Genomic DNA, 13,848 nt, shown 5'->3' on the forward strand with positions numbered 1-13,848 from the left:
GGTTGGGTTGTGTTTCGGAGGACGCATGGCTCTAGACCTTCGCCTCTCCCGAGTCCCTACAGGAGCTAAGACTGTAACTTCCAATTGGATACCACGAAAGCGGGGTAAAATAATGAGAAGAAAAACAGATACAGAAATAAATACTGGTAACTACATGAGGTCAAAGAAAATAAACAAAACATACACTGAGTATACAAAGCCTTAAGAACACCTGCTCTTTCCATGACAGACTGACCAGGTGAATCCAGGTGAAAGCTATGATCCCATATTGATGTCACTTGATACATCCACTTAAATCAGTGTAGACGAAGGGGAGGAGACAGGTTAAAGAAGGATTTGTAAGCCTTGAGACAATTGAGACAAGTATTTTGTATGTGTGCCATTCAGAGGGTGAATGGGCAAGACAAAAGATTTAAGTGCCTTTGAACGGGGTGAGGTAATAGGTGTACCGGTTTGGTCAAGAACTGCAACACTACTGGGTTTTTCGCGCACAGCAGTTTCCTGTGTGTATCAAGAATAGCCCACCACTACCCAAAGGACATCCAGCCAACTTGATACAACTCAATATTAGGAAGGTGTTCCTAATGTTTGGTATATTCATGTAAGTTTTAGGGGCAACATATAGAATGCAGGGAAGACATTTTACTGGCAAAAGGATCTAAACTATTTTCTAAAAGATATAACTAATCAAATCAAATGTTATCAAATTTTATTCGCCACATGCTTCGTGAACAGTGTGAACTAACAGTGAAATGTTTACTGACGGGCCTTTTCCAACAACGCAGAGAAAGAAAATAGAGAAACATAAAAGTAAAACAAAGTAAAAATAAAAGTAATAATAGATACATATGAGAAACGATAAATTGGTTATATACAAGGGGTACCAGTACAGAGTCGATGTGCAGGGGTAAGAAGTAATTGAGGTAGACAAAGTGACAGATAGTAAACAGTAACAGCAGCGTATGTGATGAGTCAAAGTTAGTGCAAAAAGGGTCAATGCAGATAGTCCAGGTAGCTATTTGGTTAACTATTTAGCAGTCTTACGCCGCCTCTGGATGAGCATTTTCCTGTTTGCATATGGCTCTATACAGCTCATTGAGTGCGGTCTTAGTGCCAGCATCAGTTTGTGGTGGTAAATAGACAGCTACGAAAAATATAGATGAAATATCTTGGTAAATAATATGGTCATCAGCTTATCATGAGGTATTCTAACTCAGGCAAGCAGAACCTTGAGGCTTCCTTAATATTTGAGATCGCCCACCAGCTGTTGTTAACAAAGTGACACACACCACCACCCCCTTTGAGCTTACCTGACGCTGCCGTTCTGTCTGCCAATGCATAGAGAAAAACAAGCTAGAATATTATCCACGTCCTTGTTCAGCCAAGTTAACAATAAACATAGGATATTACAGTTCTTCAGGTCCTGTTGATAGGCGTCTCGAACGGAGCTCATCCAGTTTGTTCTCCAGTGATTGTACATTCGCCAATAGAACAGAGGGTAGAGGTGGATTATTAACTCGCCGCCATAGTTTCATCAGTACCTGCACATCGGCCTCTATATCTCTTTCTCTTCCTCTTCCGAGTGTCAGGATTAGGGCCTGGTCCGGGGTGGGTAGTATGTCCTGCGCCGCCGACTGATTGAAGTAGAAATCTTCATCCAAATCGAGGTTAGTGATCACTGTTCTGATGTCCAGAAGCTATTTTAGGTCATAGGAAATGGTGGCAAAAACATTATGTACAAAGAAAGTTAAGATCAGTGGCAAAAAACACACAAAATAGCAGAATTGCACAGGAGCCCGTAAAACGGACGGTTTACATTCCAGCGCCATTTCTACATACCGTGAGCTATATCTTGCGCTGAAGGTAGATGGGCTGAAAAGGTGGGAACTTAAGATTTCAGTATGAACATGATACATCAATAGCAATCAAATAAGTAACCACACCTGACATGCTGACCACACCTCGCGTGCGCGAGCGTGGCAAAATAAATTTTGAAATCCATGTTATTCAATTATTGCACCCACTGCTCACGCGCGCCAACGAGCGTCTGCGATGCCAAGGGCTAAAATAGAACTCCTTTCTATTTGTGACGCAGATCGCGCTGAAAGTCCTGCCTTTCCCATCTCCTCATTGGTTTATAGAAGCAGGTACCCACGTGCCATCTCCTCATTGGTTATACCCACGTGGGGGATTGAAAGACGAACTGTGTTGCCGGTCGTTGTGGTAATACTGTAATGAAACAGCAGGGAGCAGGTCTCGAACCCTCGACCTTCTAGCCCGAGGTCCAGCGCGCTATGGGCTGTGCCGCAAAAGCATGCTCTTGCGACAGAGTCGATATCCGCGCTTATAAATCCAGGGTCGTTACAATACTATGAAAGTTTAGATGCCGATCACCATATAAGTTCAAAGATGAAAAAGCCTGGAAGGAGGAGAGATGACTAGAAACGATTCGGTTGGCCGTTTTATGTGTGGATTAATTGTCAGAGTTGAGGAACTTGTGCATTTCAGGTAAAATAACAACTCAATGTTTATATCCCAGGACAAATTAGCTAGCAACAGCAAGCTTGCTAAATAGGATAAATTAGCTAGAAAGTGCAAGCTAACTAGCTAAATTGCCATACATGTTTAATGCTTTTCGACCTGTCCCCAAATTAATGTCATTGGTTCAGTTTGTTTTGATATTTTAACCTGCGTGTCGTGATCACGTTTGGTGTGGGGGGTGTGGTGGCATATTTCTGCTTTACCAGATGAGGCGAGTTACAAACTTCACACACCAGTCAGAGTTATACTTAAACTACATCTTTAATAATAAGAGCATTGCAATAGCAATTTGACTTTCAATGATGCACCATTTCTAATGAACCATTGGAAGTTACTACAGAAAATTACAAAGATCTTTTATAGCCAACACCCCTCTCAACCTACATGACGAACCACAGATCTTAGGAAATCTTCACAAAGGGCCTTTATAATTGAGAAAGGAGTATCCCTTTGCCAGATAACATTCACTATAAATTATCGCTCAGTTTGGTCCATAAGACGAGGTTCTAATCTCGTTCCTGGTACTTCATAGCACAGAACCATTACCTCATCCAATCTGGAATGCTCTTTAGGTTTTATCACCCAAAGACATCGTAAATCTCCTCTGTCAGTGCTATCTCATAGAGGCCCATCCTCAGTGGAACACACACACAATAGTTAACAGACTACTCTATTCTGTCAAATAAAACAACCATTATAATGTAATACAAGCATTATAAAATAATCTTGCAATTTTCCACAACAGGGGACAAAATAAATGTATGCACGATGGCGCACATGCGCATCCGGTTTGGGTTCCGTGTAAGGCAAGACTCATTGTGATTCATATATTTAATTTTAACTATCATATAGTGCAAAAGATGATAAGCTAATTATTTCTGAGAAAAGAGAGAGGATGGCCTCCGTAAACAAGGGTTCCTTCAACATTTTGGGAATCATTTCAGACCCCTATACATTTAAAATAATTGTAGAATGCTTCCATATAGGGCATGTCACATATTGTGTATTTATTGGTGTATGTATCAGCTGATGCAAACACATAGCTACTATCTTGTTTTATCTGAGCTGTTTTCCATAGATGTCTTAAAATCAACCAATACTGTAAAGGTGCATAGAACCAGGAATACGATGTCCTCCATGATGTCATCCAGAAGCCTCTTGCTTTAACCTGTCCAACACCTGCTCCGGGGTTAGTGACCCAGTCACTTTAATAATCTTCTCTCTGGATCTGGAGCCCTGCAGAGAGACATAAGGACATGATGCAGCATTTTAGTTTAAATTGAAAACTGTTCTGTTATGGGCAACACAGTAGGCTATATAAACAAACCTTGTCCAAAACGACTTCACTTCTCTTCAACTCCAGCACCTTGGAGAGATACCGCACAAGCTCCGCATTGGCCTCCCCATCTGTTGGCGGTGCGGCAATAGCGACACCTACTGCCTCTATAGACACATCTGGGAAAGATAATTTTGGTTTAAAAAAATGACATAGCCTAGCTACGTTAAATGTATTACACACCAAAAATACACAAATAATGTGAGCACACAAATATGGGGCTAGCCCTCAATTAGTCTCATAGTTGAGTTTCTATTGCCATCATTTTTCGGCATACAAAAAGAGTGCACCTGTAATTGCGTTCTGTTTAGATCCAGGCTTCGCGTGCACTGAAATTGTCACCACTCCGTTCTTGTTTCGAGCTACTGGCCCAGAAGGTGAAGGTTTCTCCAACGGCTTCTGTAGGCCTACAGTTTTATTCTGAGGAAGAGAGAGGCACAAAATGTTTACAGTACAGTACTAAGTAGCCATTGGTCTGCATGAAAGTTCATTTGACTCAATTAGCTTAACCAAACCTCTCCAGAGAGGACATATGAATAAGATAAAAAATGGTTCTCATTATGTAATTTATCTCGTGATCACTACATAACAAAAGATGTTTTGTTGAGATCACAAAACAATAAAAGTACCACGAATCATCTATTAATTTCTTCAGATGCATGAGAACCACTTCATCAAGCAGCCACAGGTTGATTACAACGCAGGGTATTTAAGCCCTGAACGATGCCTGACAGACAACCCTGTCTCCCAGTCTGCTTGCTGCCCCCAAGACTACAGCCAATCGCATGCAAGGAACAACGCAGCTAACTTGGCTAGTCTTGTGAGCTAGCTAGGTAGTCTTGTTAGCTAGCTAGCAAGCTAGCTTGTTATCTATGATGGTTGTTAACCTACATAACTGATATGTGTGTAATTATAAGTGACACTTAATGTTTTGTGTATAATATTTACACTCACAGTGGGTGAGCTTCATTCCTGACAGGCTGATCAGATTAAATTTCAGCCTCAGAGGCTGATGTCTAGATGCTTTAGGCTGTTTTATAGGTAAAGCTCCTTGCAGGTAGATTAACTGTCAGGATGCTGCCTTGTAGGCTGTTTCATTTGTAAGGCTCCTTGCAGACAGCCTACAAGGCAGCATCCTGACTTGCCAGCCTCTGAGGCTGCTATTGAATCTAAATCAGCCTGCCAGGAATTAACTCTTGATCATTTACATAATGCACTGTTTGCTAATCTTTCTGCAAGGAGCTTAACCTATGAAACAGCCAACAAGGCCTTCTTTTGACACTGTGTTAACAACCCTCCAGGCGAGCTTCAATGCCATACAACTCTCCTTCCGTGGCCTCCAACTGCTCTTAAATACAAGTAAAACCAAATGCATGCTCTTCAACCGATCGCTGCCTGCTCCTGCCCGCCTGTCCAACATCACTACTTTGGACGGCTCTGACTTAGAATATGTGGACAACTACAAATACCTAGGTGTCTGGTTAGACTGTAAACTCTCCTTCCAGACTCACATCAAACATCTCCAATCCAAAGTCAAATCTAGAATTGGCTTCCTATTCCGCAACAAAGCATCCTTTACTCATGCTGCCAAACATACCCTTGTAAAACTGACCATCCTACCAATCCTCGACTTCGGTGATGTCATTTACAAAATAGCCTCCAAAACCCTACTCAATAAATTGGATGCAGTCTATCACAGTGCCATCCGTTTTGTCACCAAAGCCCCATATACTACCCACCACTGCGACCTGTACACTCTCGTTGGCTGGCCCTCGCTTCATACTCGTCGCCAAACCCACTGGTTCCAGGTCATCTACAAGACCCTGCTAGGTAAAGTCCCCCCTTATCTCAGCTCGCTGGTCACCATAGCAGCACCTACCTGTAGCACGCGCTCCAGCAGGTATATCTCTCTAGTCACCCCCAAAACCAATTCTTCCTTTGGACGCCTCTCCTTCCAGTTCTCTGCTGCCAATGACTGGAACGAACTACAAAAATCTCTGAAACTGGAAACACCTATCTCCCTCACTAGCTTTAAGCACCAGCTGTCAGAGCAGCTCATAGATTACTGCACCTGTACATAACCCATCTACAATTTAGCCCAAACAACTACCTCTTTACCTACTGTATTTATTTATTAATTTATTTTGCTCCTTTGCACCCCATTATTTCTGTCTCTACTTTGCACTTTCTTCCACTGCAAACCAACCATTCCAGTGTTTTTTTAGTTTTTATTTTACTTGCTGTGTTGTACTCACTTCGCCTCCATGGCCTTTTATATTTTTATTTATTTATACATATATTTGTCTGCCTTCACCTCCCTTATCTCACCTCACTTGCTCACATTGTATATAGACTTATTTTTTTTCACTGTATTATTGACTATATGTTTGTTTTACTCCATGTGTAACTATGTGTTGTTGTATGTGTCGAACTGCTTTGCTTTATCTTGGCCAGGTCGCAATTGTAAATGAGAACGTGTTCTCAATTTGCCTACCTGGTTAAATAAAGGTTAAATAAAAATAAAAAATAAAAAAGGTAGAATCCTGATTTACAGTGCATTCAGAAAGTATTCAGACCCATTGACTTTTTCCACATTTTTACATTACAGCCTTATTTTAAAATGGATTTAATATTTTTTTCCCCTCATCAATCTACACACAATACCCCATAATGACAAAGTAAGAACAGGTTTTTAGACATTTTTGCAAATGTATACAAAAAAATGATATTACATTTATGTAAGTATTCAGACCCTTTACTCAGTACTTTGTTGAAGCACCTTTGGCAGCGATTACACCCTCAACTCTTCTTGGGTATGACGCTACAAGCTTGGCACACCTGTATTTGGGGTGGTTCTCCCAATCTTCTCTGCAGATCCTCTCACGCTCTGTCAGGCTGGAAGGGGAGTGTCGCTGCACAGCTATTTTCATGTCTCTCCAGAGATGTTTGATCGGGTTCAAGTCCAGGCTCTGGCTGGGCCACTCAAGGACATTCAGAGACTTTTCCAGAAGCCACTCCTGCACTGTTTTGGCTGTGCGCTTAGGATCATTGTCCTGTTGGAAGGTGAACCTTCGCCCCAGTCTGAGGTCCTGAGCGCTCTTGAGCAGGTTTTTATTAAGGATCTCTCTGTAATTTCCTCTGTTCATCATTCCCTTCATCCTGACTAGTCTCCTCTCTCTGCAACCACCATGCTTCACCGTAGGGATGGTGCCAGGTTTCCTCCAGATGTGACGCTTGGCATTCAGGCCAAAGAGTTCAGTCTTGGTTTCATCAGACCAGAGAATCTTGTTCCTCATGTTCTGAGTCCTTTAGGTGCCCTTTGGCAAACTCCAAGTGGGCTGTCATGCATTTTACTGAGGAGTGGCTTCTGTCTGGCCACTCTACAGTCCTGGCCAAAGGTTTTGAAAATGACACAAATATTAATTTCCACAAAGTTTGCTGCTTCAGTGTCTTTAGATATTTTTGTCAGATGTTACTATGGAATACTGAAGTATAATTACAAGTATTTCATAAGTGTCAAAGGCTTTTATTGACAATTACATGAAGTTGATGCAAAGTGTCAATATTTGCAGTGTTGACCCTTCTTTTTCAAAACCTCTGCAATCTGCCCTGGCATGCTGTCAATTAACTTCTGGGCCACATCCTGATGGCAGCCCATTCTTGCATAATCAATGCTTGGAGTTTGTCAGAATTTGTGTGTTTTTGTTTGTCCACCCGCCTCTTGAGGATTGACCACAAGTTCTCAATGGGATTAAGGTCTGGGGAGTTTCCTGGCCATGGACCCAAAATATCGCTGTTTTGTTCCCCGAGCCACTTAGTTATCACTTTTGCATTATGGCAAGGTGCTCTATCATGCTGGAAAAGGCACAGTTCGTCACCAAACTGTTCCTGGAGGGTTGGGAGAAGTTGCTCTCGGAGGATGTGTTGGTAGCATTCTTTATTCATGGCTGTGTTCTTAGGCAAAATTTAGTGTGTGCCCACTCCCTTGGCTGAGAAGCAACCCCACACATGAATGGTCTCAGGATGCTTTACTGTTGGCATGACACAGGACTGATGGAAGCGCTCACCTTGTCTTCTCCGGACAAGCTTTTTCCGGGATGCCCCAAACAATCGGAAAGGGGATTCATCAGAGAAAATGACTTTACCCCAGTCCTCAGCAGTCCAATCCCTGTACCTTTTGCAGAATATCAGTCTGTCCCTGATGTTTTTCCTGGAGAGAAGTGGCTTCTTTGCTGCCCTTCTTGACACCAGGCTATCCTCCAAAAGTCTTCACCTCACTGTGCATACAGATGCACTCACACCTGCCTGCTGCCATTCCTGAGCAAGCTCTGTACTGGTGGTGCCCCGATCCCGCAACTGAATCAACTTTAGGAGACGGTCCTGGCACTTGCTGGATTTTCTTGGGCGCCCTGAAGCCTTCTTCACAACAATTGAACCGCTCTCCTTGAAGTTCCTGATGATCCGATAAATGGTTGATTTAGGTGCAATCTTACTGGCAGCAATATCCTTGCCTGTGAAGCCCTTTTTGTGCAAAGCAATGATGACGGCACATTTTTCCTTGCAGGCAGCAATATCCTTGCCTGTGAAGCCCTTTTTGTGTAAAGCAATGATGACGGCACGTGTTTCCTTGCAGGTAACCATGATTGACAGAGGAAGAACAATGATTCCAAGCACCACCCTCCTTTTGAAGCTTCCAGTCTGTTATTCGAACTCAATCAGCATGACAGAGTGATCTCCAGCCTTGTCCTCGTCAACACTCACACCTGTGTTAACGAGAAATCACTGACATGATGTCAGCTGGTCCTTTTTTGGCAGGGCTGAAATGCAGTAGAAATTGTTTTGGGGGGATTCAGTTCATTTGCATGGCAAAGAGGGACTTTGCAATTAATTGCAATTGATCTGATCACTCTTCATAACATTCTGGAGTATATGCAAATTGCCATAATACAAACTGAGGCAGCAGACTTTGTGAAAATTCATATTTGTGTCTTTCTCAAAACTTTTGGCCACGACTGTACTATAAATGCCTGATTGGTGGAGTGCTGCAGAGATGATTGTCCTTCTAAAAGGTTCTCCCATCTCCAAAGAGGAACTCTGGAACTCTGTCTGAGTGACAATCGGGTTCTTGGTCACCTCCCTGACCAAGGCCCTTCTCCCCCGATTGCTCAGCTCTAGGAAGAGTCTTGGTAGTTCCAAACTTCTTCCATTTAAGAATGATGGAGGCCACTGTGATCTTGGGGACCTTCAATGCTGCAGAAATGTTTTGGTACCCTTCCCCAAATCTGTGCCTCAACACAATCCTGTCTCGGAGCTCTATGGATAATTCCTTCAATCTCAAGGCTTGGTTTTTGCTCTGACATGTACCGTCAACTGTGAGACCTTATATAGACAGGTGTGTGCCTTTCCAAATCATGTCCAATCAATTGAATTTACCACAGGTGGACTCTTTTCAAGTTGTACAAACATAGCAAAGTGTATGAATATGTATGTAAATTAGGTATTTCTGTTTCTTATTTTTAATACATTGCAAACATTTATCAATACCTGATTTTGCTTTGTTATTATGGGTTATTGTGTGTAGATTGATGAGTGGAAAAAATATTTAATCAATTTTAGAATAAGGCTGTAATGTAACAAAATGTAGAAAAGAGATGGGGTCTGAATACTTTCCGACTGCACTGTATCAACCTCTCAGGCTGCTACTGAATCTGATCAGCCTGTCAGGAATGGAGCTCATCCACTCTGTAAATGTTAATATTATCCATAAAAGTATCGTTTACAATTATACACATTGGTTATTTAAGTGTAACCGATGTGAAATGGATAGCTAGCTAGTTAGCGGCGGTGCGCGCTAATAGCGTTTCAATCGGTGACGTCACTCTGAAGTAGTTGTTCCCCTTGCTCTGCAAGGGCCGCGGCTTTTGTGGCGCGATGGGTAACGGCTTTTGTGGCGCGATGGGTAACGATGCTACCTGGTTCAAGCCCAGGTAGGGGTGAGGAGAGGGACGGAAGCTATACTGTTACATAAGCTAACAACCAGCATAGATAAGCTAGATAGCTAGCTAACAAGACTACCTAGCTAGCTTGCTCACTCATAAGACTAGCCAAGTTAGCTGCGTTGTTGCTTGCATGTGATTGGCTGTAGTCTTGGGGGTGGCACACAGTCTGGGAGACTGCCTGTCAGGCATCATTCAGTGCTGCCCCAAGCAGAGTATGTGAGCGAAGCTGGAGCGAGGAGCGGAGCGTGCCCAATTTAACTTGAGCAGGTTTCGAGTTTCCCAAAGGCTGGGGTGTTGGACTTCTTGCCCGCTCCAATTTCGCTACAGTAGCGCTCCAAGTAGTGCTCACTTCACAAGCTCAGGGCATGCCCTGCCCAGCATGCATTTGTAGTCTACCTGTGTGCTGCCTCATGCTTTAGCTACTGTCATGGAGTTCGCCAAATATTTTCATAAAGAAACTGATAAAGCACACAGGTGCAAAATCAAGGTGACTTACAAAGATGAGGAGGACCAAGAGCAAGAGGGAATGCGGTGGTGTTGTGTCCACAACTAAATAATCATGGTGGAATCTGAAAATACATGTATCCTGAAAGCATGATGTTGTACTTACTATGTGTACAGAAAGGAAGAAAGTGGGTAGCTATTGTGTGTGTCAAAGTATTTATAAAAAAAAAAATCTGATCTCTTAAAAGTTTAGTTAATTTTTGTTCTATTATCTATACAATAGGCCATCATGCCTGGCATATTACCTCTTTCGAGTTTTCCGTTTTGACAGTGTTATTTAGCCTAAAAACCTTTAGTCCTACCTATCGTAAAAAAACTAAAACAACTCCGCATCCCTTCCCAGCCTGGAAAGAGTGGCCGAAGGGTGTTTAGCATCCCCAGTGGATCTGCAAGCACAGAGAGGATATTCTCCACTGCTGGCCTGCTGGCCAGGCACCATCGCATGAGCCTGAAGTCACAGATTTTTGCCCAAACTCGTGTTTCCAAAAATGAATTCAAAAACACTGAGCCTAATAAGGCATTTTTCATTTAATTCTAAGTAAATCACAGTCTATATGCACAATTTATAGACCATAATGATTTAATACAACTAAATGTTGTTTAAATGCTGAGTGCTTAATGTCTCTGTCAGCCTAGTATGTCACACTCACAAATGCTCCACAATGTATTTCTTTGTAGGCTATAGCCTTGAAATGATTGAAATAATATGGCCTAAGTAATTAATTGTCCTTATTAGGCTTCCTGTCTGGCTCCTGACCTATTTAGAGTGTGTATATTCTGTTTGATAAGACATGTAGCCTATTTGAAATGATGAGTGCTTCTTTTCATTTGGTTTATTAAAATACTTTTCATTAAAATCATATGGTTTGGTTTCAATACTTCAAAACCAAATGGTAGGTCCAGCTAGTCACAAAAATAGATGGGTGTTGGTTAACTTGTAATATTTATGAATGGAGTGAATTTGGAGCTGTGGTTTTTAGCAGAGCCGTTGGAAACAACGTTGAGCAATGATCTTTCTTTCATATGTCCTATCTGGACTTCTGGACTGGCAAGCAAAGCTACACAAATCAAAATTGTAATTACATTTAAAAAATGTAAATGTAACCTTCATTTAACTAGGCAAGTCAGTTAAGAACAAATTCTTATTAGTCATGTACACATATTTTGCAGGTTATAGCAGGTGTAGCGAAATGCTTATGTTCCTATCTCCAACAGTGCAGTAATACCTAACAATATAAAACAATACACGCAAATCACAAAAATATAGGAATTAAGAAATATAGAAATATTAGAACAAGCAATGTCAGACTACGGAATATAAATATATATGTATATGATGGTGTGTATTGTAAATAAACAGGCAGGGAGCGCTTCCTTGCGCTAGACCTCAGACGCAGTCATACACAAGAGATCCACATAGCACATTTGGGGCGATGAAACAAAGAAACGTGAGGGACGTGAACAGGGTGGGACCAATATTGGGGAAAACGGAACTTTATGCAAATACTCCGTGACATCACGTTGCTATTGACCAATCGGAATTCACTACAGTTTCAAGCTACCGAATACCTAACAGCACTATCTAGCCTGCCTGCTTGCTAATTTCAACATGAGGGAAAAGTAAGCATTAAAAGAATATTGGGCTCGGCCATTACACGAACGCAGGCGCTCACCGGTCAAGCACACACACTGTAGTCAATGTGAGGTCCAATCACTTCCGACACCAATGTAATGAAACAGGCAGGGAGCGCGACTTGAACCCACAAACTTCTGGCCCGAACCACCATTGACTGAGTCGATAACCGCCCTTATAAACCTGGGTCGCTACAGTATAGATATTATTTATTTTACCCTTATTTTACCAGGTAAATTGACTGAGAACACATTCTCATTTACAGCAACAACCTGGGGAATAGTTACAGGGGACAGGGGGGATGAATGAGCCAATTGTAAATTGGGGATGATTATGTGACTGTGATGGTATGAGGGCCAGATTGGGAATTTAGCAAGGACACCGGGGTTAACACCCCTACTCTTACAATAAGTGCCATTGGATCTTTAGTGACCACAGAGAGTCAGGACATCCGTTTAACGTCCCATCCGAAAGACGGAACCTTACACAGGGCAATGTCCCCAATCACTGCCCTGGGGCATTGGGATAAAAAATAATAGACCAGAGGAAATGGTGCCTCCTACTGGCCCTCCATCACTACTTCCAGCAGCATCTGGTCTTCCATCCAGAACCAACCCTGCTTAACTTCAGAAGAAAGCCAGCAGTGGGATGCAGGGTGGTATGCTGCTGGCCAGTATATGAATAGAAACGGTGTGTAGCCTACAGCAGTAGTTATATAGGATGAGCCTTAAAGGCTCTTCGTGGTCAATCTGTAATTGACGTGGCCGTACAGCATTTATAGCAATGCAGCCTCCGCAGACTTTAAGGCTTTCAAAGCTTAGTGGAGCAGAGCTATTGTGAAGGAAGTTAGTTTGTATACAGCACATACCACCCCACCTACTGTCAACCAAGCATGTCAATGCGGAGCTATACAGAGACCTCCGCAATGTTACAACATTTTAAAACGGAACAGTTTGATTTGGCCTCTGCATGCCCCAGAGGCTTCGTAATTGCGTCACAACCTCCATAGGAAGTCTCCGACCACATTTCCAGATCAAGCATAAAGTGGCTTTTACAATACAGTATATACATGTGAAGTGGGTAAAACATTATGTAGACATTATTAAAGTGTCCAGTGTTCAATGACTATGCACATAGGGTAGCACTCTCCAAGGTGCAGGTTTGAGTACCGCAGGTGGTAGCCGGTTAGTAATAGTATCTAAATTCTGGGCAGGGTACTATAATGGGCGGAGGTTGTACTACACGGACATTGTTTTAGCACAGCCCTACCGTTTTGTCCTTTTTGGGCATGTTATGGTTTCCAGAGTAATTTCTTCTTGCTGCCAAAGGTCCCTCAAGCTGGTGTGATGATGAGGACAGTCTCCGACAGAAGTAGAGAGACAGACGCTTTTGGATAAAGTTGCTCAAATGTAACACCTGAAATAATGTTATCCGGGTTAAACGAAGAGAACGGGTTTGGGTGAACATCAAGGAATCTCAGTGACTATTCAAACTACAGTGCATTGTTTTTAAATCTATCTCCAGTAACGTCAAGGCACAGCGGTCAGAAAATGTTAACAAAGCTACTGCACACAGTGCTACCTGAGACCCATGTGAAGCTAGCCAGAATAAAGATTAGCAACAACAGTGTAATTTCCGGTTTGCTTTCAAAATAAAAGTCCCCATTGAAATAGTGGAATCATGCCATGTTTGGACTAGATAATACTTAACAAAGTCGGAATGTTGTTATATAAATTCAATAAAATACAATAATTAGTTAAATTGACACAAAAAAAGTAAAAATCTGTTCATCTCACTGTGGATGTATTATACTTTAGAATTGCATTGGGTGCATA

The 13,848-nt window shown here is 42.2% G+C and overlaps 1 protein-coding gene across 1 annotated transcript; it reads right to left on the reverse strand.

Annotated features, from left to right (window-relative positions):
• Positions 1-2,783: 2,783 nt before the first annotated feature.
• LOC139540146 (UPF0235 protein C15orf40 homolog) lies at positions 2,784-13,627 on the reverse strand. Its single transcript, XM_071343732.1, has 4 exons — positions 13,283-13,627; positions 4,168-4,297; positions 3,869-3,996; positions 2,784-3,777 (listed from the first exon to the last, which is right to left on the reverse strand). The coding sequence occupies exons 1-4, from the start codon at positions 13,478-13,480 to the stop codon at positions 3,685-3,687; spliced, it is 549 nt and encodes a 182-aa protein (XP_071199833.1). The 5' UTR covers positions 13,481-13,627; the 3' UTR covers positions 2,784-3,684.
• Positions 13,628-13,848: the final 221 nt, after the last annotated feature.

The sequence above is a fragment of the Salvelinus alpinus genome, chromosome 15, assembly GCF_045679555.1.
Source record: "Salvelinus alpinus chromosome 15, SLU_Salpinus.1, whole genome shotgun sequence".
Taxonomy (NCBI): domain Eukaryota; kingdom Metazoa; phylum Chordata; class Actinopteri; order Salmoniformes; family Salmonidae; genus Salvelinus; species Salvelinus alpinus.

Coding starts and splice junctions, on each gene's coding strand:
- LOC139540146 (XM_071343732.1), bottom strand. CDS start 13,480: ATGTTCACCCAAACCCGTTCTCTTCGTTTAACCCGGATAACATTATTT. Junction 4,298..13,282: donor TGCCCAAAAAGGACAAAACG/GTAGGGCTGTGC, acceptor TCTCTTCCTCAG/AATAAAACTGTAGGCCTACA. Junction 3,778..3,868: donor GTGAAGTCGTTTTGGACAAG/GTTTGTTTATAT, acceptor GTCTCTCTGCAG/GGCTCCAGATCCAGAGAGAA.